The sequence below is a fragment of the Eublepharis macularius genome, chromosome 4 (genome assembly GCF_028583425.1).
Source record: "Eublepharis macularius isolate TG4126 chromosome 4, MPM_Emac_v1.0, whole genome shotgun sequence".
NCBI lineage: Eukaryota > Metazoa > Chordata > Lepidosauria > Squamata > Eublepharidae > Eublepharis > Eublepharis macularius.
In genome coordinates, this window is record NC_072793.1 from 94,539,706 (window position 1) to 94,566,312 (window position 26,607).

The window sequence follows — 26,607 nt, forward strand, 5'->3', positions numbered from 1 at the left end:
ACGTGGGGATCTTGGAGGAGCACAGGAGATTTCTGTGCTTCGTTTACCAGCAGCGGGTATTCCGTTACAAGGTTCTCCCCTTCGGCCTTTCCACAGCCCCACGTGTGTTTACTAAGTGCGTGGCTCCTGTGGCTGGGTCGGACAATGTGCAGGCGGACACTCTCAGCAGGGTGCACATGCTGAATCACGAGTGGGGGCTCAACGCAAAGTACGTTGGGCCGATCTTTCGGAAATGGGGTCGCCCGAGCATAGACGTGTTTGCGACATCGGCGAACACCAAGGCCGAGATCTTTTGTTCTCGGGCAGGAAGCGACCCCCTCTCTATTGGGGATGCCTTCCAATTTACTTGGGCCCGGGGACTACATTACATGTTTCCGTCTTTCCCTCTCATACCCAGAGTGCTGTGCAAGGTGGAGAGGGACAACACGGACTGCATCTTAGTGGCTCCGTTCTGGCCACGGCAGCTCTGGTTCCCGAAGCTGCTGGAGATGTCCGGCCGAGCTTACGTGGCCCTTCCGCCCCGGAGGGATCTCCTCCTACACGGGAAGCTCTTCCACCACGAGCCCAGGAAACTACACCTGACCGCTTGGCGGATTCGGCCCCGTCCCTAGGCTTCTCTGAGCCAGTCGAGAAGGTCCTACTGAACGCTAGGAAGCCCTCCACACGGCGTGCCTACAAGGCGAAGTGGAGTAGGTTTGAGGCTTGGGCCGCCTCTAGGAAGGTGGCGCCTCTGGATAGCCCCTTGGGGATGGTCTTGGATTATCTTTGCGAGCTGAAGGACCAGGGCCTTAGTGTGGCGTCTCTGAAAGTGCATCTTGCGGCCATCTCTGCGTTCCATGATCGGGTGGATGGCTGCACGGTTTTCTCTCACCATAAGTCCCGCCAGTTTTTGAAGGGGATGCTTAATCTTTACCCGCCTGTGTCACCCCCTGTGCCCCAGTGGTCTCTCTCCCTGGTCCTGGCTAGGTTGATGTTGCCCCCTTTTGAGCCTTTGGCTACGTGCCCTCTGGACTTGCTCTCCTACAAGGTGGCATTCCTCGTGGCGGTCACTTCTGCCAGACGGGTCAGCGAGCTGGCTGCTCTTAGGGCAGACCCCCCGTTCCTTCGCTTTCATGCGAATAAGGTGGTCTTGCGACCGTGTCTTTCGTTCCTGCCCAAGGTGGTGTCAACCTTCCACCTTTCACAAGAGATTTCTCTGCCTGTATTTTTCCCTGAAGCTTCTACTAAAGGGGAAAAGGCCCTCCACAGTTTGGATCTGCGGAGGGCTTTGGCTTTTTATTTGGAGAGGACAAGGGTGTTCAGGAACAGTCCCTACCTTTTTGTGTGTTTCGGGGCGAAGGACAAGGGCCGCAGGGCGTCTGCACAGACGGTGTCCCGTTGGATTGTGACAGCCATTGTGAAGGCCTACGCCACGGCTAAGGTGGACTGTCCTTTGGGTGTCAGGGCTCACTCCACACGGTCCCAGGCGGCATCTTCGGCACTGCTCAAGGGTATACCTTTAGCTAATATTTGCAGGGCTGCAACTTGGTCGTCCGCTGATACCTTTGTACGGCATTACGCTGTTGATGTAAATGCCAATGAGGATGTGGCTGTTGCTAGGGCCGTCCTCCATTCCTTGTTTCCCTAGGAGTATGCTGATTAATATGCTCCAATGGGGGAGGTGGAGGCGCTGTATATAGTGTATTTATATATATATTTATACTTGTTGGATGTTGTGGGGTTGGTATGTTTTTTTGCCACATGTGTATATGTGTATATATGTTGTTCTTGTTTCCTGTTGTATAATAAAATTGAGTTGGATTTCACCCCACCTTCCTTATTGTGTGAAGCTTGGTACTCTCCCATGTGTGGAGGCACAGAAGAACGAAGATGAAGACAGGGTTAACATACCTGTAACTTATGTTCATCGAGTTCTTCTGTGCCGACACACAACCCTCCCTCCTACCCCGCTGTGAACTCCAACACAGATTGCTGTACCTTTGGGCTATGGCTCTAGTCTTTAGTCGGGGTTATGGCTCTGTGTATTGGATGAGCGGCGGCAAGGGAGAACTGAGGGAAGGGGCCGTTGGCCGCTGGAGGAGCATGTGACCGTTTGGGCGGGAAACGGTCGCTGAGGCGCGCGGCAAACGGCCCCTTCGGAGCTGGGAAAGCGGTAAAAAATCTTCCGGCGGCTGGCCTGCACGTGCGCAGTACCCATGTGTGTCGGCACAGAAGAACTCGATGAACATAAGTTACAGGTATGTTAACCCTGTCTTCCCTGTTATGATAGTTCCCAAGTCTTCTGGAAACCAATTCACACAAGACACTTGTCTCATGACCAATTAGTCTCATCTTGCAAATAATGAAGTATGTAAGCAACCAAAATGCTATATCATCAGATATTTGTGGTGTCCTGAAATTTGTTCTTGGTTTTGAGGAATCTTAACATTATTCCATAAACCATTTGAGGTTCTAATTAACCCACTGTGTTATTCCAGGTTTTGTGCTGTGATTGGAAAGCTTGGTACATCTTGAAAAAAATGTTAAGAGGAAAAGTCCCATTTAAGCATGTTAGCCTCATGGAATTACAACCTGCAGACTTCTTCCTGGTGATCCAAACCAAATGAAATTAATTGAATAATTCTTCTTGCTCAGTTCTGATGGAGAAATTTCTTTTACCCAAGCAGGGGTTCTTGAGAAGGGGTCCAAATGAAGAAGAAGAATTATACTGAAGATGTCTTTTTATTAGCAATGCTGTATCATTGGTCAGCATTCGAATAAACCTAACAGGATCAAGTTTAGAAAAATGGCTACAAGGTTTCTTCTTCTTACACAAGAGGCGATGTGCATCATCATACATGTCATTTTACTCAAACCAACTGACTACTACCAAGTCTTTTTATGTCTTTCATCCAATCAGCATCCAGTAACACTACTAGTGTAACTGAGTTTCAAGGATAAGCATAACTTTGTTTTCAACGTAAGGTTAATGTCTTAGCATAAATATAACTTTTTATCTTCACAGTACCTCATACGAACAATAGTGCAGTCAGAAAATGTTGTAGTCGCTGTGTTGGCTAACTTATCTCTAAGGCACCGTCAGCACAAGTAAAGAGAAAAAGCGCATCCACAGTATTTTCCCATTCTTTTCTCCTTCGGTTTGCAACATAACACAGGCCTGATTGTACCCCTTCAGTCAGTATACATGGAAAATGAGCATGTCAGGGATAAAAGTGGAAGGTGTGGTATCCGCCATTGTTTGCAGGTAGAAATTGGACAAACAGATGACAATTCATATGAGGAAAATGTGAAGAGTCAGGAATAGAGAAAAGAAGACTGATAGTGGGGAAGGGGGAGAAGAAGGTTGGCCCACTATATCTGGAGGCTGAAGAACTTTAAATTGTTACAACTAACTTTTGGACTAAACATTAGGGAATTTGTTCTAATTATAAAATAGTTTACTATCTTTATGAATGCCTATGAAAATGGACAACATGACAATGAAAATGTCAAAAAGCATCTCATGGAAATGGCAATAATATCCACCCTTTTCAGACTCAGGATCTACCTTTAAATCCATCCAGAAGCAGTCTGTTATGGAGGATTGCTAAGCACAAGGGGGGAATCAAGGGCTATACCACTAATCTGTATTATCATTCAGATCAAGAAGCAACGAGAATATGGTTGGTCTAACAAAAAGGGTCTCACACTGGCTGTCTATCAGCCACCAAGCTCAATTCAAGGTTTTGGCTATTATATACAAAGCTCTTCATGGCCTTGGTCTGGCATATCTACAGGACTGACTCTCTCCCTATGTTCCAGCATGGTAGCTTCACTCATCTGAACAGGGCTTTCTGCAGGTGCCACCTTGCCACATGGGCAAAATCAACAACTGTGCATTCTCTGTGTTGACACTCACCCTATGGAATGACCTACCTGAAGAGGTCAGAAAAATTCCTACTCTTCTGGCTTTTGACAAAATGCAAAATTGAATTATTCAATAAGGTTTTTTACTCAGATAGGACAGATGTACTGTAGGGAAGTGGTCCCAAAGAGATGCATAAGTAAAGGCATAGGGACTATAGACTGTACTTCTATGTACTGTCTGTTGCTGTAAGTATGATCCTTTTGGATAATTTATATATGCTAATATGTCAATCTTAGAATTGCTTAAATGGACACAAATCTGACATTAAAAATGGCAACATCCAGAAACCAGTGGGAGAACACTTCAATCCATCAGGACACTCCATCAAGGACTTAAAGGCCACCAGAATTCAACAGAAACCTTTCAAAAACCGAATCCAACAGAAAACTGCTGAATTGGAATTCATATGTAAATTTGACTCAGTCAGGCTTGGATTGATTAGAGACTATGAATTGTTATCTCATTATCAGAAGTAACTGATCCCATTATCAGAAGCTACTGTTTGCATCTACTCCCCCCTCCCTTCTCCACCTATATATCTGACCATTTTCTTCTTACCCTCCATACATCTGAAGAAGAGAACTGTGATTCTTGAAAGCTTAGGCTACAGTAAAGTTGCTACTGGACTCTTTTCTATTTATAAATAAAATAAATAAATAATTTATACTTGAAAAGCATTATATTCAAACCTCACTTTACCAAACAGCAGCCCAGACCAGCTCCAGTACTGCTAAGCTGCTCCTGAACAGTTATTCCACCCCCCTTAAAACCTCAAATACAGCAGAATTTCAAACTGAGAATATCAGTGTCATGAAATCTACTTGTCACTTCTGAGAGGTGTGTCAGTAAAGTCTCAATATTACAGCTGGGAGAACACAAGCCAAAACAATGTTGCTCTTCACAGGTACTGAATAGTTCGAATGCCAACCTGCAACAAGCAAAGCGCTGGGGAAATTTTTCAAGAGCGCATCAGAAAAATTCAATAAATGGGCAATAACTAGAGATGCTGCACAGCAGGAATTATTCAAAATATTATCACAGCCTAGCCTTTTCCCATCATAAATTGTTATATAAAACACTTGATGTGTCACAACCCTAATTCTCTGATTCATGCAAAAAGAACAAACATGCAAGTCAATGTTTAAGTGAGATGCACAAAAGAAATCCAAACCAAATTATGCAAATTAAATACAACCTGCATGATTCATTGCAATGTAAACATCTCACTTGTGGGGGGAGGGGTCAAAGAATTTAAGAATGTTTGCATAAAAAGACTGCACAGCTTAGACAAAGAGTCAGCTTTTGTCTTACTTTTTGCATGAATATTTAAACTGCATGGATATTTTTAAAAATGAAGACAGTTCTAACCACCTCAACTCTACTGATCATTAGATTCTAGAAAAACAAGCTAGACACAACTGGAGCTTGCTGACTATACATCAACAATAAGCCGGACATCCATGCACAAACAAGAATGATGCAAATGTATGCCTTTGCTTCCCTGCAAAGGGACCAGACCGTTAGGCAGGAAGTTTTTTATTTGCATAATAGCTCGACATTGAAGTGCCCAAACATTAATTTTGCAACTAACAAAAACATTACCTGCTTGGATCTAGTCAATTGATGGTGGAGTTGCCTCTCCAGTTTCTAGATAAATAATCTAATTAAAATATTCAGCAAAGAGTCAGTCAATCCTTGCCACACAAACTACAGGTACAAAGAGCTGTTGGTTATTTATTTCTAGTCTGATTAGAGACATTAGGAAAACAGACAAGAAAGTTTAAACAAATGCAACAGCCCATAAAACTCCACTTCATTCCTTGATGCTGTTTTCATGTGGACTCCTTTGTCTAAGGGATGCTGATGCTAAAATTCAGGTGGTGAGTTCCAGCATCCATGTTTTGAAATATTTAGTCATTTCTCCCATCAGTGCTGGTTAATTGTTTTGCAAGAGGGCATGCAACTCTGAATGAGGATTTTTTTCTTTCCCCTTTAATGTCACAAGAGCATGACACTTACCTACTGCAGCAGTGCACTTCAGTAATGACTACAGACAAGGAAAACAGTTTTGGAGCTGCCATTTACCAGCAGCTCCGATAAGAAGGCAGGTGGGGGGGGGGGAATTTTCTTCTTCAGAGTAAGCTGCTTCACTTCTTAGTGAAGATCAATAACTCTTTTGTAGACTCACATCACAGCTGTATAATAGTTTTTAATCTTTTTGCTACTTGGATTAGTATAAGAGAAGCAAGTAACAACATGCTCTGAACTTTTACAGTCCTTATGTGTGTATGTGATGGAGTAAGATGTGCTACATGGTGACAAAAAGACAGAAATGGAATAAGATGTGCTACATGGTGACAAAGAGAGATACAGAACAAACTTCTCCACAAACAAACATCAGAGAAGCTTTCCTTTGTTGGACTTCAGGAGGATTACAGCTCACTAGAAATTCTAAGGGATCATATTTCTTAAACGCAGACTCTATAAAAGGATGAGAATTGTCCAAGAGATGTGACAGTGAAGTCAGCAGCTAAAAAATCCTTGAAAAATGTAACATAGGCAGGGGAAAGGGAAATAAACAGAAGAGAAAGAAGATAGGACAGAGCTATTCCACAACACAACATTATTGATTGTGTAGTGTATATTAGACTTTATATACAAGCCGCTTTACTAGCACTACTGGAAACTCTCTCTCTAGCTTATCTTCCAGGATACTGGACAACAGAAAGTTAACAGCCCATTACATCCTGCAGCAGCCAAATTAGTCATTAGCTGCCCTAATGGAAACCAATTACTTGGCTTTCTTTTCACTTCCCTCACATAAAGCAGCCGGGATCTCCCTGGAAACTGCACTCCAGCCACTGCTCTGCTCTTTCTACCCCAGTAATTACTCTGCTGATATGCCCTGTTAATTGTCACACCTGCTTAAACAGGGGAGGGGGGGTCATGCAGTCACTCTTCCAGCCCTGCTCGATAAAAAGAGCAATAAAAAGAGGGAAAAAACAAGCCTACTCCAGGCAAATCCCCATTTCCCTCCCATTTATCTTACTATTTTGATCTATCAGAGACCACTTGTTGCATTTGGACCCTTCTCTAGTCCCATAGCTTCACTAGGCTCTTGAACATGGGAAGTTCCAATAGGTAATACTACTACAGTTTGGTTTACATTGACTATTTATTCAGTGCATCAAATAAAATTAATCTCTAGCATTGTTCATATAAGGATCATTATGTTTTCCCTTTGCTCTTGGTCTTTGAAGAGACTTCTTTAGCATCAGAGAGATATCTGATCAACTGTTGGTTGATCTTTTTCAATTGGATGGCTTCCATTTGTTGCTTCTTGTTTCCAGTATACCAACAGTGCTACCTGATACCAGCCATACCCTGCACCTAGTAATGCCACCAAAGTATTCTACAGAGGATGCTGATGAAGATAATGGCCTGAAAGACCCTTTTTTCTCACCCCACCCACTTAAACATCCAGCTTGATGAAGGGTTCGAGAAAACTTTGTTGTATCATTTAGTTTAGTCTTACTAAGAGGCATTACATTACACAGCATTTGCTTTTGGATTTTGCTATGGACCACTACATTTTTTTATCCCTGTACTCATTTGCTGAAGTCAAGGTAGCAGTGCAGGGGGAAAGAAACTGCTGAAATGGCTGAAGCTGGAAATTAAGCAAAGCAACAGAAAGGATGTTACTGCTTCCAGCCTTGAGCTATCCCACAGCATACCACAATCTAGCACAGAACCCCACTGGGGAAAGGTTACGAACAGTGCCAAGGGAGTCACTCATTAACTTTAAAAGAATGAAAGCCTTAACTGCATGCAACACAGGAAGCAGAGGCCTGAAGTGCCGGATATCAAAGAAGCTTCAATGCGCTTGCTTAGTGGACTCTGTCGGAGAGGCATTATGGGTGGTAGAGTTAGGACAAATGTGAACTGTGGTCCTGAATTACTCATTGGCTACATAATTATGTCTACTCACACTGTCTTCAAGGGCAATAGTTTCCTAGATCTTTACTTGTGAAACCAACACTGCACCAATAGATCACTGAACAATAGAATTTGGCTTACAACCAGATAACCTGGTTTTCTCTGAAACTGATAGTTTTTGTGACAAAGCAGTCATTTTGCTAACTTTGCTTTTCAGTATCCTCTCCTACAGTCAATCCTATTCTAATTGAGCACACAGATACATGTGTTCATACATATCTGCGTGTTGTGGTCTGAATTCTTTGAGAATTCAGGTTTCCATACTGAATGTTTTTGCTCACTAAAATCGACAGTCACAAACAAACAAATCTACACACACACACACACTTCATCACAATAATTCTAAATTCCCATGAAGATCACAGAAAAACTATTTTTATCTCTCTTGTGTGAAGAAATTCTAAACATAAATGATAATCTCTGTGAAATGGCTAGAATAGGGTCAAGTCTTGGTTATGTCCTCTAAGCACTATTGTGAGTCCAAATACCTTATACCAAATGCAGCCAAGATCTGCTAAAATTAAGAAAGCTTACAGACTCACAGAAACACCTGAAAAAGCAAGAAGAGTTTGACTTCTCATTCTCCTTTTACCAAGCCTCCTCTATCATCCCTTGGCTTCCGTTTGGAAACATGCTACTGGCACAGGTTGCTGCAGTTCTTGTGCAAAGCCCAGTCCCTGGATAGCTGTGCAGGATTTTTCTGCCCCCACATGGCTTGATGAAGGAACTACATGCCATTCAAAAAAAAAATCTCTTCACTACTGATCCTCATCTCTCCACCCCTTCCTATCATCACTCCCTATTACACAAACCAATAGATTTTCTTCGGACTCAAAAGGCTCTGCCTTCAGTATTCACAGGCGGCTTGTAAATAGGAGCAGAAGAGGGGGAAATGTTTGCAAACACGGAGCTCAAATGAAAGATGAAACAAGGGGCAGGAAGAATACAGCTGCTCAATTCAACCCAGAAAAGAACATACAAGGGTAAGAGCTCCCTTTTGGGCATTCCTTACTTTTTACCAACATTTCCATTTTGGAATGCAGAGATGTGCTCCTACTTGAGCTTCCTTTGTGATGAATCTGTACAAGAGATTCCTAACCATGAGAGGATAATCCACTAATGGAAACTTCAGGCTCCCGGGATCATAGGATCAGCAAAAAAGAACACCAGATGACACCACCAGAGATTTCAAATTTTGCTCCTGAAAAGGTTATGTTCCTCACTCAAAATAAACGGGCATCACTGAAGCTGAATGGCAGCATGTATCTGCAGCTCCATGTGCCATTTTTAGGAGCTGAGCAAACCAGCAGAAGTTTAAAAAGGCGCTGCCCTAAATAATGTTAGATACAAGGCATGTCTAAATGGACCGTTCTGAACCAATAGGATTTGCCACTAAACTTTCTCTCCCAAGTGACTGAACTTTGCATCCATTTGGACTTCCATTTCTTTAACTTTGGTGCAAGGAGATCTATTTTAGTGATTCATTCACACTACTGTGCATCATGGAAGGATTATGCTTGGTATGAATATTACTTTGACAGCTTGGTTCCATGCCGCTATTAACAAAGGAGGGGAAACCCATTGCTATATGATGAATATGCTGCCATTGGCTACGGTTATCTGGAAACTTACTGGGAATCTGCTAGTATTCTTACAACTGTGTGTTGAAGTCAGCACTTTCAATTCATCTACCTTCATGAGATGCCCTGAGGCTTGTATTTGTACTGCTGATCTCTTGAGCTGTGCTAGGCAGGGGCTTCAGCAGGTCCCTGTCACACTGCCACCTACAGCCACAACCTTGGATCTCAGCCACAATGCCATCACTCACCTTAATGACCATTGGCTGACCACCTTACCACGACTCCAAACCCTCAGGATCAACCACAATCAAATCAATGACCTCTCGCAGCAGGTGTTCCACAATGCCAGTCAACTTGTGCACCTGGACATGTCTTCTAATCACCTACATGCTGTCAAGAAGCACTACTTTGAAAACCTTGTGAACTTGCAGGAACTCTTGCTATACCATAACAAAATTGTAGAAGTAGATGGAAATGCTTTTGTCAAGCTCACCAGTTTGCAAAAAGTCTATCTAAGCTGGAATCAAATAACTAAATTTCCATTCAGATCCATTCAAGGATTCAAACACACTCACTTGAGGACCCTTGATCTTTCTGCCAACAATCTAAGCAGCATCCCTGTTGGAGTGATAGCAGCCTTGCCAGTCAACATAAAAAATGGTTTATATCTTCACAACAATCCTGTGAAATGTGAGTGTTCTCTCCATCTGATGCTTCAAGAATGGAAACATCGTGGCTTCAATTCTGTGCAGGATTTCACAGAACAGCACACCTGCCAAGCCTACAGCAATGTGCCACGATCCACAGTCAATACCTTCAAATATAAGTATTTTGAAAACTGCTCTAGGAGCCTAAAAGAACTTGGCATTCTAAAGATTCCCTGCAAATTTGGAGAATCGTTGGTAATTCATTGCAACACAAGCCTTCATGACGACAACACTACCATCTATAGGTGGTTCTCTCCCAGACATGAATTATTCATGTATCTTGAGCACAGTGATGAGACACACAAAGTTTTTAAAAATGGAAGTTTAAAGATTATAAATGCCAAACCTTTGCATGCTGGTGTTTATGTGTGTGTAGCTATCAGCGAGCGCCAAAAGATCAACGCAACTCATGAAGTCAACATCACAATTCAGTACCCCAAAGTGGTTGACTCTTTCAATACTGGGATCACAACCCTCTTAGGGTGTGTTGTAAGTTTGTTACTGGTCCTCATGTACTTATACCTCACACCATGTCGCTGCTCTAAGTGCTTCAAGAAACCTGTAAGTCCTCCTCAAGACTGCAGTGCCCAATCATCCATCCTCAGTACCACCCCACCAGCCACAGATGGGCCGAATCGGAAGATCAGCACAAACAAACATGTTGTTTTCCTAGAGCCCATCAAGGAGGCCCAGAACGGCAAGGTCAGGCTGGCTGTCAGCGAGGACTTTCCTGATGCTAAAAGCCCCAAGCACCTGCAGCTTAAGCTGGACTCAGAATCCATCCGTTCAGTCTTTTCAGATTGCCCTATCATGTCCTATGAAGCACAAGAGCTGTCACAAGCAGATGGGTAGCAAGCAATCCCCAAGAAGGATGTAACTAGGGAGGAGGTGAAGAAGAAGGATCAAATTTGTTTCTCTTGTGGAAGGAAAATACAAGATGTATTCATGAAGCAGTTGCTCAGCAAAGTATGGAGAATTTCCCTTGGATAGTGGATTATGGATCAGTCTTATTTTCCAAGATTTCCCTTTGTGCATAATATTTTTTTTTCCTTTTAGCAACTCCGGTCTGATTCTTCCACAATCTATTTATTATACACCACGAAGTCAACAACCTTCAATGAAAGAGACTGAATGCTCTTTACACATCCCCAGTGACTGCAGCCTGCTCTGTGAAAGATACAGTATGTTGCAGCAGAAGGAGGGAACCCCCCTCACTTTAGAAAACTGCTGTATAGTTCAAGCTTGTGTTACGGCACTGACCTTCAGGGGATACCTATTTGCTATAGAACAAGCCTATATTTCTGGAGAAGAAAAGACTGCCCTGACCAACTAAACAGGGAACTGTTCCTTATTTTTAAACTGCTTTAATCCGATACTGCTTCCATTGCTAATTTGAAAAATGTTCCTGTGGCCTCTTCTCTAATCAACTCACAGCATGGTTAAAAACAGAAGCAAAGCTCCATGCAGGGAGGCCACAAGCCTCAAGATAACCACTTCACATTCTGGATATTCTTGGATATATGCAATCGGTCACGTAAGTGTGAGAAACTATCAGCGTTAACTGTGCATTTGAACCAACTTAACAAACTGCTTTCATTAACTGAAATACAAAATGTGCTGGCTGCCATGTACCAGGCTACACTTCTAAGCAACTGTTTTCCACGCTTCAGTCTCTAAGCAAGCAAGCTTCAAGGTTATAACAGAATCCTACTAGCTCAGTAATACAGATTTTGGATAGTTGCAGCAGCAAAAACAAAATACCTTGAGCTAGACCTGAAAAGGGCAAATCACTCCCCTTGCTCTCAGCACAACATAGGGGATTTTTTTGGCTTAAGACAACATGCATTCAAACAAAGTAAAAAGGATGGTATTCTACACACAGTGTTGATGCTGTTCCTTTGCTTTAAAATAAATAAAATAAAACATACTGTTAACTCATGGTTGGCCCATTTATTTAGCTGAGGCAGACATATATATTACCACTGCTTTGTGCAAATTTTTACATGGGGAGGGAATTTAAATAATTAGATTTACTAAAGGAAGGCATTAAAAACTAGAATTTGCTTGTTCCCTCTGCCCCATGAAAGCATCTGTAAAGAATCATGTCCTGGAATGCATTGTTTATGCACATAGTATAATACTTATGAACCAACCATGCATTGCTCAGTACTCCCCATGCAAAAAAAAAAGGCTCACATGAATAACCCTGACTTGTTTTCTCCCTGAAAATGGCAGATTTGCTTGGGAGAACCAACTAGTTAGCCAAGACTCTAATCTGTGTAATGTTAACCTGGGGCTAGAAGTCTTCACACTTTGCACTGAATATCTATTTTTTAAAAAAAAAAAATCTGAAAGTTTTTTTGCTTTTGCTACAATGTGGGACAGAGCTGAATTCTACTTTATGAATTATCACACAAAACCCTGTCACCAAATACAGGTTCTAAATCCATACTGATCTGAACACAGATAGCCTTGGCATTTGCTACTGCTAGTAAATCCAAATTATAACATAGGTAATATTTTTATTTAGGACATGCATATGCACTTTTCCCATTTAGAAGCTGCTCAAATATCTGACAGAGTAGCTATGATCTGAAGAAAAAGAGAGGACTGGAACACACAAAGACTAAAGAAAGCAATTGTGAGTTGAAACTGTAGGCAGAAGCTTTTCATTTTATTTTTTTGTAAAATGCTTGTTTGAAAATACATGGTGGTGGTGAAGAAAACAAAGAAATGAAATGGTGTATTTAACAGCACAGCACAGGCTACATTAGATGGACTATATGGAAGAAGGCATCATATTCACTTCAGAGGTGGTAAAAAACAGCTTAGTATTCAAGTACAGTATAATCACTGTTGATTAATTATATATAGATGTGTGTATATATTCTACAGATTGTTAAAGCTTCCAGGATTCATCAAAAACTCCCAGGATTCATAAAAAATAAGGTCCAAAATTAGAAGCAATAATTTTCACAGAGAGTCAATTTAAGAAGGGAATGAGGAATGGTGGACCAGTGCTTCAATCACCACCCACTAAAGTAGTCTACCACTTGCCTCAATGGCACTTTCTTGCCATTTTTTTTCACTTCTAGATTGGCAGCTGGGGTTCAAGTGGCACTTCCAGAGGGGCCAGATTTTGCCAAAGGCCTGTATTTAAGTTTATAACTCCTGTTAGCTGTTTGGCTCACCCTGCCCTAAAGGTTCAGAACAATAATTCCTGGGTAACCATTAGAATTTTAGACTCTTAATTATCTTTATTTAAAAAATACTAACAAATCCCTAGAGTGCCTCTAGTTAGAAAACCTTGCTTGAATAAAGTGCTTTTGCATTACTAATAGAAGATACCTAGACTCTTAATTATCTTTATTTAAAAAATACTAACAAATCCCTAGAGTGCCTCTAGTTAGAAAACCTTGCTTGAATAAAGTGCTTTTGCATTACTAATAGAAGATACCTAGGCTCAAACTGTCCCAGCCCACAGAAGGAAAGCAATTCCAAATGTGTGACAAGGCTACCAAAAAACCTCTTTAGGCACCTGAAACATGGAGCATATCACTGACAAGCAGGGCTTTTTTCTGGGAAAAGAGGTGGTGGAACTCAGTGAGTTGCCAGCACAGGGGGCAACTCTTGGCAGGAGGTGGTATCCCTGGTACCACGTGTGCATGCAAAGTGTGCGCACACTCCCAGGGCCAATGATGTCACTTTGGGCCAGCTGGAACAAAGGGGGAGTTTTTAAAAGTTTAAATCGCCCTCGGCGAAAATGGTCACATGGCTGGTGGCCCCGCCCCCTGATCTCCAGACAGAGGGGAGTTTAGATTGCCCTCCGCACTCAGTGTGGAGGGCAATCTAAACTCCCCTCTGTCTGGAGATCATGGGGTGGGGCCACCAGCCATGTGTCCATTTTCAAGAGGTTCTGGAACTCCATTCCACCGCATTCCTGTTGACAAGTCAATCTTTGCAGATCATAGAGACTGAGGGGAAGGAGCAAAGATGTACCTGACTAGTGTATAAAGGGCACACACGTTTAATCCTTGTTCTATCACTACTGTGGATATTTGGGAGTAGCACATCTCTATTTCCCTCCCACATAAGTGGTGCTGACCCAGTCTGCAATGATACGGTTCATTCCTGCAGAAATGCAGAATCACAGGACAAATATCCCATTTCTGCACTGAGGACAGAACAATGAAGAGTCCATCTACTTGCATTAGGATCTCTTTGGACAGGTTCTACAATTTCTAAAGCCATGTTTGCTAAATCTGCAGATCAGATAATACTTAGACAAGGGTTCACCTCCCTAATTTTTTCAAATGGCAATGAGAGGATAGAATTCTCTTTGACTAAATTTTATTGTGTGCATATTTTGGCTTCCTTTCATATGTCAGACCCTATAATGTGCCTGCCATTTCCAGAGCGAGGAACTTATCTTAAAATACTACTCAGGACTTTCAGTTTTGTGCCCAGATGACTGAATTTCTGCTTTAACTCACCTAATTACTCAGGCATCTTGAAGGGTTAGGACTGTAAGCATGAGAGCCAGCCAAAAACTGTTACGAATTTCTATTTCAGTCTTGACTTACTGAAGACAACAGAGGCAATGTTGGACTGTCTTTATACCACATATGAACCAGAGAGGGTATGACATTGCCCGAGCTTTACCAGTGCTGTGACTGCAGTACTAAGTAACATGCTTAGATGAAGCTCAAAAGGGAACAGACCATTTTTAACACAGTATATCCTACTCAACAGACCCCTTAAACTTCAAAGTAATCTTAGTTCTACGTCTACATCCTATTTTCAGAATTGCTTCATTTTGTTGTAGGTCTTACCCAGCACAGGAGGTTGAGGTTTTTTCTTCTGCATTAATTGTTTGTGCTAATGGGATTTGTTCCTACAGCCTTTGGAAAGGGGAAGAGAAGAGGATGACAGCACTCAAAGTTTCTATTCTTGCATTTCTTATGAGAGTTTCTAAATACATTCTAGCAAGGTCACAGTGATATCCACATCGCTGTACTCTTTAAACCATCACCATTGATTCTTCTACCAAAGCAGTTCTTCCTCAGAGCATACTGGCTCTAAATTAAATGGATCATCAGCACAAACCTCAATAGGTAGGGTGGGTGTCTTTTATTCTTTTCAGGAGGAAAGGGAAATGTAGAGGAATGTTCTTCAGCTTTTGTCATTTTTGAAGCAAAAAGGGAGAAAAAGGCTATTCCCAAAATTTTAAGCTTTTGAGATTCCATTATAACCTTTCTGCAAAAATTGGTGAATAAAAGAAGGGGGACACCCCACACAGGCCATCCAGCAATCAAGAGAGGGACATAGCAATTTCCCCCATGCTTTGTTTTGATTGCAGTCCACACATATAAATAGATCCATTTGTACATCTGCCGGTATTAATCTATTTAGATTTGATAACAAAATGCAGCATTTTTAAAAAATGCTTTTTGTTTGATTTTGATGGCTGGAGTTAATGTATGCCTAGAGGTTATTTTTCATCTGTTCTGATCTAGTCAGACAAGTTATAAAAAATACTGCCACATGCCCTGCATCTTTACAACAGAACTGGTGAAATATTTAAACAAATACATTTAAAAAATATTTTTTATCTAGAAGGAATGATTTGCAGGGCTGGCTAATGGATCACAATGGACATCCTAAGCTCCAGGAAAGAAATGAGATTCTACCATCACCATGAGGAAAGGCAGTGAAAAATTGGTGCTCATATTACTTTTTCTCATCGCTGCTCATAGGGATATTCTCAAATTGCAAAACAAAAAAGCTACAAAGGTATACTCCTAAGCAAAGCAAGTAGAAAAAGAAAAAACCCAAAAAACTATTGCTGACCTGTTCAAAAGCAAATCCTCTGAGGAAATGCCCAAGATATATGCAATAAAATAAAAGCTAATTATGTATTATAAAATTATAATTTGCACAAGAGGATCCTGTTTCCCTCCCCTTCCTCCCTTCTCACTGACTGTGGGTCCAGCTCCCCCTCCCATTGCCAGCTCTCCACCACCACTGACTCTGCTTTCCTCTCCACCAGCTGGTCTCTGACTTCCACTCACATTGCCATCTGGCTCCAGCTCTCCTCCTCTACTCTTGGGCTATGGCTGCTGCTGCCCATGGCAGCGGATACTAATTACCACTTGGACTCCAGGGTTTTGTGCGGGGGGTGGGGGCTATACAGATGTTGCTATTGATGTTTGAAAGGAGGTGGCTACTATGTTAGGTGGAGACTGCTATTTTATGGCCACCAACTAAATAGATCTTCAGACATCCAAATATCTCCTACAGTCAAGAATACAGTTTTAAAACCAATCTCAGAGGAGTGGTTCTTAGCGTGGTTATTCTGTTCTTCCTAGTCCATTCAATATAAGAAATCTCAAAATATATTTCTAGACATTTTAGAGAGACTGGAGGGGGGGGGAAAGCACTGACTGCTGGAAATGAGAAGCCCTGGAGGGGCTCAGGGTCCATATAGATCAGGCTCAACATTCTTAGCCAACAGTCTAGAACCAAACTCAGTGTCACTGTGTCTTGTCTGCATTTCTTTCTCTGAACATTACATCCAATCACATAAAAATTTATTTCAGTGCTGCCTGAGATCATCTTGCCTACATATCATACTGCTACAACAATAGAGAAGGCAAAATAGACTTACTTAGGCCTGGAAATGTAATTTCACGTTTACACAGTTTAGTCATTTATAATGATTAAATGCCACACTTGATGTTTAATATATACAGCACAACTAGTTTTCACTTGATTGCATTAATTTTAGTTACTCCCTTCCTTTCCCTTCATTCTCCGCTTATATAATTTTCTAGAGGGAGTATTTTCCTCCTTTTCTTTTTTTGCCTTGTGATCTTTCAGCCATATGACATTTAAAGCTCTACAGATATCCCTCAAAGCTTGATATACGCTGTAACAGCAGCATCTTCTTCCAGCAGACCCTCCTCCAAGCTGCCAGAGATGCATTCTCCAGTTCAGCTGCTGTGACTGGAACTCTAGATTGGCTCCAAACTGAGAGCATCATATACATGTAGAAAAGTTATTTTTAACCACATAAACTATGTGCCAAAATCAAACTTTACAAACCAGCCTTGGAAATAGCGGCAAAATCTTAAAACGCCAGCACACAATTTTACCGCATGGGAGGACCTCAGATTTTCCAGTTTCTGTACAATCAAATTCTCCTTCCAATGCTACAGTCATTCCAAGAGTTTGCCCTCAAAAGCACACAGAGGTCTGATTTTCAAGGCAAATGATGAGCACCAAAAAAAACTTCATCTAAACTGACAGAAATGATACCATTTCTGAGCCATCCCTTACCCTGCTAAGAACTCTCTGCCCAGCTTTTATACCCATCTGTATTACTCTTACTCTGCAAAAGAGACATAGCACTAAAATTTGTTTTTCATTTAAAAAGCAGACAAAAGAAAATAAACATATGATTGTCTATGAGCACACTCCACTGGCTATGCATTGCCTAAAACAACTGCCCACCCAAATTCAACTGCAGGCCCTTAGTACCCCTAAACAGAAAATAAGCATGAATACAAGTTCTTTTAAAAATCCACATAAATTGTACTAGCACAGGCTCAGCAAAAGAGGCAGAGAAACATCATCCTGAATGAGTGAAGGAAAGGGACAGAAGTGCCAAGCTCAGTTCTGAACCTACTGGGCTCATTTTCCTGAACGTTTCCTATCTCCAAGTTGCTGGGAAAGATGCATTGCAGAAGGATAACTGGGGGAAAGGACAGTGGCTTCATCATAGTGTACATGCTTTGCATGCTAAAATTCCAGGTTTGATCTTTGGCTTCTCCAGGGAAAGGATCTCAAGAATCAGGTGTCAGGAACACTCCTGACTAGCAAGCAGCTCTCAAGGTCTCGGGCAGAGAAACAGCACTAAGCTAAATGGATTAGTGGCCTGGCCTGACTCAGAGCTAAACCACAGGAGACAAATTACACGAGGCCACTCAAGCGAAGGGAGACAAAATGTTAGCCAGGGAGTGTAGTTTGAATTTCACCTCTCTCTACAAAGCCAGCAAAGATTGCTCCTCAGAGGGCTTGTTAATTTCACCTCTAGCCAGAGTCTGCTAAGATCCTCCCTCAGAGGATTTGTTAATAATTGACAGATCCTTAGAGGAGGAAAGAGGATATTAACAAAACCTCTGAAGAGAGATCTTTGCTAGCTCTGTAGAAAGGTGAAATTAACAAACCCTCTGAGGAGCAATCTTTGCCGGCTCTGTAGAGAGAGGTGACATTCAAACTACGCTTCCCAGCTAACATTGGGTCTCGCTTCACTTGAGCGTCCTCATGTAATTCATCTTATGTGGTTTAGCTCTCAGTATAACACAGCTTCCTATATTAACATGGACAGGGGGGAAGAGAGTCCTGTAGCACCTTAATTTGTTGCAGCACAAATGGTTGTGAACTAGACCATTCACAAAAGGAGGATTTTGTCTGTTTATAAAATATTCTGCCCTGCTTCCTCAAAAGCACGAAGCAGCTGTTTAAAAAATAAAACTACAATATGATTACAAAAAAACCCTACCTCTCCCAAACAACCCCACAAAACAGCATCAAACACACAAAAATCCCCCCCCCCCAAATCAGTCACAAGTACTGATAAGCCAACTGTTAAACTTCTTTGCTTTTAGAAAAAGTAAAACTTTGTTCTACTAAAGACTCCTTTAGTTCAAAGACAGCTGAAAGCAGCATTAGGCCCATCTGGCAAGGAGTATCTAAAAGTGCCGTCCTGAGCAGAGTTACAACCTTGTAACCTCATTGAGTTCAATGAATTTAGAAGGATGGTAACTGCTTTGGATAGCACTGTAAATGAATTTAATTCCTACTTTGTTAAGCTAGTTTACACAGTCATGGTATGGATCTCAATTTTTACAGACCATTTTAGAGACTGTGTATGAATCTAGCCTCAGTGTGGGGAAATCACATTTCGAGCCCTAGCAATGTTCAATACATGACACTATGATATATACTTCATTTCCTCCATGGAAGGGCACATTTTTCCTATCTCTAACTAGAGTGAGAATGTGTCTAGGTAGTGGCAGTGGTAAACTAATCTGCTCTGACCTCTGTGAGTAGGGTGGAGTACAGGTCAAAACAGAAGTCAGTCATTCAGCCCTCTACAGTTCAACTTAGGCCTTCCCCTCTGACTTTCTCCAACAAAGAACCAAATCTACAAAGGAATCCAAGAAAGAGATAAGGAATGCAACCTGGGGGAACTTGCACAGCTCTGAGGGAGAAAGTCATGCTGTGGCTGCAACTCTTCCAATCCTGGCAGCCACAAACATCAGCTGCTTTGCAGCAATAAGCCCAGCAGCCTTATTACCAGCAGCTGCACTTAAGAAGCAACATTTCAAAGTACAAAAGGCTTAATAAAAAAATCTTTCTTTACCCAGGGTTGCATTAGTTAAAAAACAATTCAGCTTCTCTGATGAACAGGACTTTGAAAGGGTAATGACTGTCCCTTAGGAATGCACCATGCTCTCTCTCAGCAAATACAACAACAGAGAACCCAAACTATTGCCAAGTTCAGAGCTTCTAAACTGTCTGAACATCAAAATAATGGGTCAGCATAAAACACTAATGTTTCACCAAGAGAGAGCAGCAAAAAGCTATCTGAGTCATTCTCTCTCTCTCTCTCTTTCTCTCTCTCACGCTCACACAAAAAAAAGCCCAACTCAGCAGTAAAGTCCTTTCAGAGTAAGTAGTCTCTAAAGAGGTAATGCCTAGAGAAGGTAAGCTGATGGTTCCATGTTCTCCCATTGCCCCACATTTAACAAACTGCAACAGAAATGGAAACAACACTACTGCTGACAAGGACATAAATCAGATGGCTGCAGAGCATGGGAACTGGACACCAATTCTTGTGGGGAAGCTGCCATTTCTAATCTTGGCTATGCTGTGAATTGCCAGCACTACAGTTTAGATGGGGAGCTACCAAGAATCCTAGCAAATTCCCATGAAAATGAAAAACAATTGGTTACTACAGTTGAGAGTAGCCCTTCAGTAGAGGGCATGTTCCCTAGACTCCTACCACAGGCACAACACAAATGAGGATTCAGGAAGAGTAAAATGGATACATTGGTGGATTAGTGATTTTAATATAGTATATATATAAAACAATTTGAATATGCTTAGAGTAAGAAATATTACAACATAAGTGTTATAGAAGAATATAAGTGAAGTCAAGTTAAGTAATAAGAAGGGTTAAGGGTTGGAAAGCTGTTGGAAGTCGATAAGGAGGGGGGAGGAAAGGGTGGGGGTTAGAGTAAATTAGATATGAGGGGAATGAATGTATTAAATATGAAATATAAACTCACCAATAAAAATTTTAAAAAAAACACAAATGAGGATTCTGTACAAAACCAATGGCAAAATCAGATAGAGGCCAACACTTGGCAAGACTCTTGAACTTGTGCACTGCAGTGCCTGCCAACCGAAGAGCAGCCATCTACAGAGTCTGCACTCCAATCAGATGACCAGTTTGTTGTTGTGGGGAGGGGGAAGAGATGCACACTTATTTCTTTACTTAAAACATTTTTAGCCATTCACCCTTCATTTCAGGCCCCCAAGGTAAAACACAGCCTTGAAAAAATGAAACAGCAGCAACATCAAGAGATATTACACCACCATAAATGTCACCAAATGAGTTTGGAGACTACCCAATAGCCTGCGTGAACATAAAAGTTTTTACAGGATCCTAAAAACAGTAACAAAGTAGTTAGCCAAAAGCTATGCCTTAGGAGAGAATTGCATGGTCTGGGCGCCACCACTGGGAAGACTCTATCCTTTGTAGCTCCCCCCCACACTTCAACTTTGAAGGGGGGAGAGCACTCAGAGTAGTGCTTACTGAGAAGATGGGCAGGCTCATAGGGAAGCAGGCAGCCCTAAGCAAGGCTTTTTCTAACCTTCCTTTTAAAGCAAAGAGCCTGGCTACACTGAACACAAATTATACTCAGTGATACATGTCAGTTTAAGAATTTAAGTCAGAAATAGTGGGCAAGTCACACTCAGCTTCTGACACAAGCCACTCTCAGTATAGCCCTGCCCCTGATGAATACTCACCATATGCTACAATGAAGGAAGAGGTAATCCTTAAACAACATTACCATCATTCACCTCCCTAAGACACACAAATCCATCCATTTATTTATACTATTTATAGCCCACCTTTCTCACCGAGACTCAAGGCAGAATAAAAGAACGAGTCAACACAATGAAACAGGATGGAACATACAACAGATACAAGGGATCAAACCTGCCTTAGCAACTTTCTCTTTACAGAACTGTTTATCCCATGCTCCCAGAAAGCCTGTTACTAATTTTACAGGCAGTCCCAATACAAATACAGATGAAAGTCAGTTTGGAATAATGAGTAGTGGCTAATGGGGTGTGCAAAATGAGAGAGCTAGTTTGGTGTAGTGGTTAAGAGTGTGGGACTCTAATCTGGAGAACTGGGTTTGATTCCTCACTCCTCCACTTGAAGCCAGCTGGATGACCTTGGGTCAGTCACAGCGTTTAGGAGCTCTCTCAGCCCCACCCACCTCATAGGGTGATTATTGTTGTGGGGATAACAACAACATACTTTGTAAACCACTATGAGTGAGCGTTAAGTTGTCCTGAAGGGCGGTATATAAATTGAATATTTTTTTTAAAAAACAAAAAAAATTAGCTGGAAATACACTCAGACATCCCTGTTTCATTTCATTAGAGCAGCTGTTGCAGAGCAGCTTCTGCAACAGTAAACAAACAACATTCTCCCACAAAAAGTGTGTGTGCTTCATTTAGGTTCTTACTTTGCAGAGGCAACAGGCAAGCAAGCACTGGGCTTGCATAACAGCATCTTGTTTCCTTTACTGGCATTCACTAGGGAATCCAAAGGGGAGAGAGTCCTTAAATTATTAATTTACTCTGTTAGCAGGAAGGGGGAATGTGTGCAATGCGCATTAGTGCATCTTTCCCCCTCATTGCTACCAGGGTAATGTCATTGTCTCACTGCCAATCAGGTCCTTGCAAGGGAAGACTCCTCTCTATCTATTGGCTTTGGAAACCTTTAGAAGGGAGAATATTCAGACTTCAGTTACAGGCTGCAACTGAGAAGATTGCTCCTTGTTGATCTCTCCCAGCCTTATGGTTTACCACAGAGCTGGGTAACCAAAAGAAGGCTGGAAGATACCTAGAAAGATAATGGCAGAAAACTCACTGAATTGTGTAGAACATGCTACAGAACCCACTGGAAAACCTATGAAGTGGCGGTGATAGCAAGTTATTTGTTTGTAACCACTGTATCAGCTGTCAGGTCCAGACTGCTTTCTTGTATGCCTATGCTTAACCGACTCCATTTTAATCTTTTCAGTGTGTAAGTGCTCTCTTCCAGGTGCCAAGGTTCCCAGGCAGCTATCTCACAGAAAAGGATTGTTTTGGCTACCGACGTTCCACCAAGAACCGGCCTTGGGAGCTTCTCGCTCTTCTGACTTCAAAGGGGTTGTTTTGAGAACTGTGGGGGGAGGTTGGGCCTGCTGTGATCTGTTACTCTGTACCTCATGCTTTGCCTGTCATTGGTAACAATGCATATGTACCATCCTGGATTTTGTATTCAGGCTCGTGGACTATAATGAACTAATTCTTCAGTAAAAACCTTTTGGAAACAATGGACTGTTGTCTAATTGCAGGAGGTAGTCTGGAGTAAGAACGTTATCTAGCCACAAGTCTGACATTTTGTTACCAATCAAATTTTCCAATGCCTAAGCCGGATCAGACGGAATCCAAAGCTGTCCCGGTCAGGGATCCTTTGTTTGACCCGTATGCCTCCCCCGGCTCTCAAGGCTCGGACTCTCAAATACCTGCACCGAGGGAGAATAACTCCTCGGTTACAACGATCTATACCCTTGCTCCAAGCAGGGCGGATACGCAGCCTCGGGCCACAGCTCTCCCGCTGCTGTCGCTGCCTACCCCGACACAGTGGGGTGCGAGACCAAGGGAAACGAGGGATAGGAGGGCCAGCGCGATGTTCACGCATTTACAGCTGGATAGTCGGCGTAGCCTGGAATCCATCCCCGAGCAAACCGGTGATCAACCTTGGCTATATTGGAATAGGTCGACCGAACAATCGGAGTGGGACACGTCCCGCCGTGGCACCCTGAGTTGGGATTATGCGGAAGTCGCCCCGTGGTCGGGGCAACAAGAAGTAAGTGAGCACCAGTGGGTGCAACTGCAGAGCAGAACGATAGCCATTGACTCAGGGATTTCGGCAATCACCGGCCTGACAAAAGGAGTTTTAGCCGCGAGGTCCCAAGAGGAGCGAGGAGACGAGACACCCTTGCCTTGGCAGCAAACGCTCACCACGGGATCGCGGACTGAAACTAGGCAAACCTCGCAGACTGCCGGAGCTGCTGAGGGAGAAGAAACTATGGATAGAGTGCAGCTTTTGGAAAACAGACTCATAAATATGGAAGAAAGTTTGGCTAGTGCCGTCCACCTGCTGTCAGTGCTAGTGGCGGGGGACAGCGGTCGTGATCGGCCCGCTGGATTACCAGACATCAGTCAGAGTTTGGCCAACCTTCAAACGCTCCTACCTCGGCCGGGGGGTCCTGTTCAACCCTGGCCGCAGCAGCCACCGGAGACGGGAGATGATGACTCGGTTACCGGAGAAGGACCCGGCCCAGATAACCCGTGTCCAGATGATGCCCATCCTGACCAACCGGTCAGACCAGGTGACGATGGGACCAGTGGAGGGGGTGATGGGCCGCAGCCGGGAGATCCCTGTCCCACCACTCCTACCAACGGCGGGGGAGAACCGCTACAGCCGGCGGCCCCGCTTCTCCCTCCAACCACGACGCAAGCGGACCAGCCGGTAGCCCCTCCACCTACAACGCAAGCGAACCAACCGCCAAGCATACCAGGGACGGGACCAACGCCAGGGCCTCGAGGGGATACGGTACCTCTCCAACCCATTTCTCCCCATCCACTACCATTACGACCGGCCCCTCATCAGCCGCTGCCTAGAGGGGAACCAGCACCCGTTCGGCCAACGCGACCTATCCCGAGAGGACTCCCCCAGCCGCGTCCGGGAGTGCCTCCACCGCGCCAGCCGCAACCGTACCAGTCGCAACCGCACCCGCAGCAACCTCTACCACAGCTGCCGCCAGCTCCACAACAACCCCCTTTACAACTCGGCCCACTCGATGTCTATCCAATGCCGGCGCCGGCCCCTCGACAAGACCTTCCAATGGGTTGGGTCAAGTTGGATGCTACGTTCGATGGGGACCCTTCCAAATTGGGATTTTTTCTAGTACAAGTAGTGCAATTTTTTAATCGTTGGGGGCATCTTTTCGGAAGTGAAGCTAGTCAAATCGAACATCTGGGGTCACGTCTTCAAGGCAAAGCAGCTGACTGGTATGTAGGACTGTATAACGTGGGGGCCCCTGAGTTAGATACACTCCAAGGGCTGGTAGACGCAATCCGAGCTCAATATGAGGATCCCCTAGAAGAAACCAGAGCCCGAACAGAATTGCAGGCTATCAGGCAAGGCAGCATGTCGGCTAGAGACTATGCCGCAAAATTCCGACAACTCGCTGCCAAATGCCCAAGGTGTGAGGAATCCACCAAGATTATCATGTTTAAACAGGGTTTAAACCCTAGATTGCTGGACAGAGCTTTAATGCAAGATAATCCTCCTACGCTGTTGGGGTGGATACAATTGACCTGTGAAGTAGAAAACCGTCTGATGGAAGTTCGTTTGGTGGAGCAACACCAACAACCTCCGGGCCAAAGACGCTCCTCCACTCCTGCTCGAGGGAGCCGGGGGGCTGGCTACGCTATCCGTGGAGCGAGAGATGCTAGATGGCAACAAGGATTGTGTTTGCAGTGTGGACAAAGTGGTCATTTTGCAGCGCAATGTCCTTATCGGCCTGTGCAAAGACCTCTGCTCCAACTCAGACGCCCAGCCCCCGCTGCCTACCCGGCGCCACCGCGCCCTACCCCAGCCCCCAGAACGGCAAGAGGTAGGGGAGCGCCGAGAAGAAATCCCCCTGAGAGGGGGCTAGAACTGGAAGAAGTTATGGAATATGATCCAACGGCGATGGCGGGAGGGGAGAATCCAGAAAGCCCCTCCTCGGGAAACGAAATGGATCTGTCGTGAAAGGACCCAAACGGCAGATCAAACCTCAGTCAGTTCCGGTTCCGAACCGACCGTATGGGTCCATACTCTTCATACCAGTGACTTTAGTGAATTCTGACAGAAAGATGCACATCCGGGTACAAGCCCTCATTGATTCGGGCTGCTCTAGAGACATTATTGCACCAGCCTTGGTAAACGGACTAGTACTCCCTGTCAAAGAATTAGACATACCGGTCATTTTCGAGCAAATGGATGGCACTAACATGAATCCAGTGACTACAGAAACCATGCCAATCATCACAGGTATGGGACAACATTGGGAAAAAAGATCTTTCGTTATTAGTGCCACAGCAAAGTACCCCTTGATTCTGGGGAGCCGGTGGTTATGCGATCATAACCCCTACATCAACTGGGCAGAGGGAAGCATCACATTTACCCATGAGTCATGCAAAAGTCATCGGTGGGATCAAAATTGGGGAAAAGATCCGACCACAACCGAACCGGCTCTCCTCTCCCAGGAAGAAATCAACCTAATACCCAAACAATACAGGGCGTACACCCAAGCCTTCACAGAAGAAGAAGCCAACTCGTTACCTCCTCACAGGAGGACAGACTGTGCTGTGGAAATTTTACCTGGCGCCTCGCTGCCCAAAGGCCGCCTATAGCCTATGAGTCCCAACGAAAGAGAGGAGCTCCGCAAATTCATCGACCTCAACCTTCAAAGAGGATTTATTCGGCCAGCTAACAGTCCCCATGCAGCGCCAGTACTTTTTGTAAAAAAGAAAGATGGGGGCTTGAGATTATGCACGGACTTTCAAGGTCTTAATGCGGTCTCTTCCAGCAATGCCTACCCTATTCCGCTCATAAGAGATCTACTCAACGTCGTGGCTCAAGGTAAGATCTTTACGAAATTAGATTTGAAAGATGCTTACTTTCACGTTCGTATTCGAGAGGGGGATGAATGGAAAACAGCCTTCAACACATCACTCGGCCAATATGAATACTTAGTTATGCCTTTTGGCCTGGCCGGAGCCCCCTCAGTTTTCATGTCCATGATTAATGAGGTTCTGCATGAATTCCTCTATAAAGGTGTAGTGGTGTATCTGGATGATGTGTTAATTTATTCAGAAACTGAAGAGGAACACGTAGAACTGGTAAAGAGAGTCTTAACCACCCTCATGAATAACCAGTTACCTATTAAACTCTCCAAATGTGAATTTCACAAAACGGAACTCACTTACTTGGGCTATTGTATTTCTAAGG

At 43.4% G+C, this 26,607-nt stretch overlaps 2 protein-coding genes across 2 annotated transcripts in view; one reads left to right on the top strand and one right to left on the bottom strand.

The window, feature by feature from the left end:
* The window catches only part of RNF123 (ring finger protein 123), a 146,167-nt gene that overhangs the window by 18,423 nt on the left and 101,137 nt on the right, over window positions 1-26,607 (bottom strand). The gene's annotated exons all lie outside the window — the stretch shown is intronic.
* On the top strand, window positions 8,781-12,124 carry AMIGO3 (adhesion molecule with Ig like domain 3). Its single transcript, XM_054978129.1, has one exon. The coding sequence runs from the start codon at window positions 9,417-9,419 to the stop codon at window positions 11,040-11,042; it is 1,626 nt and encodes a 541-aa protein (XP_054834104.1). The 5' UTR covers window positions 8,781-9,416; the 3' UTR covers window positions 11,043-12,124.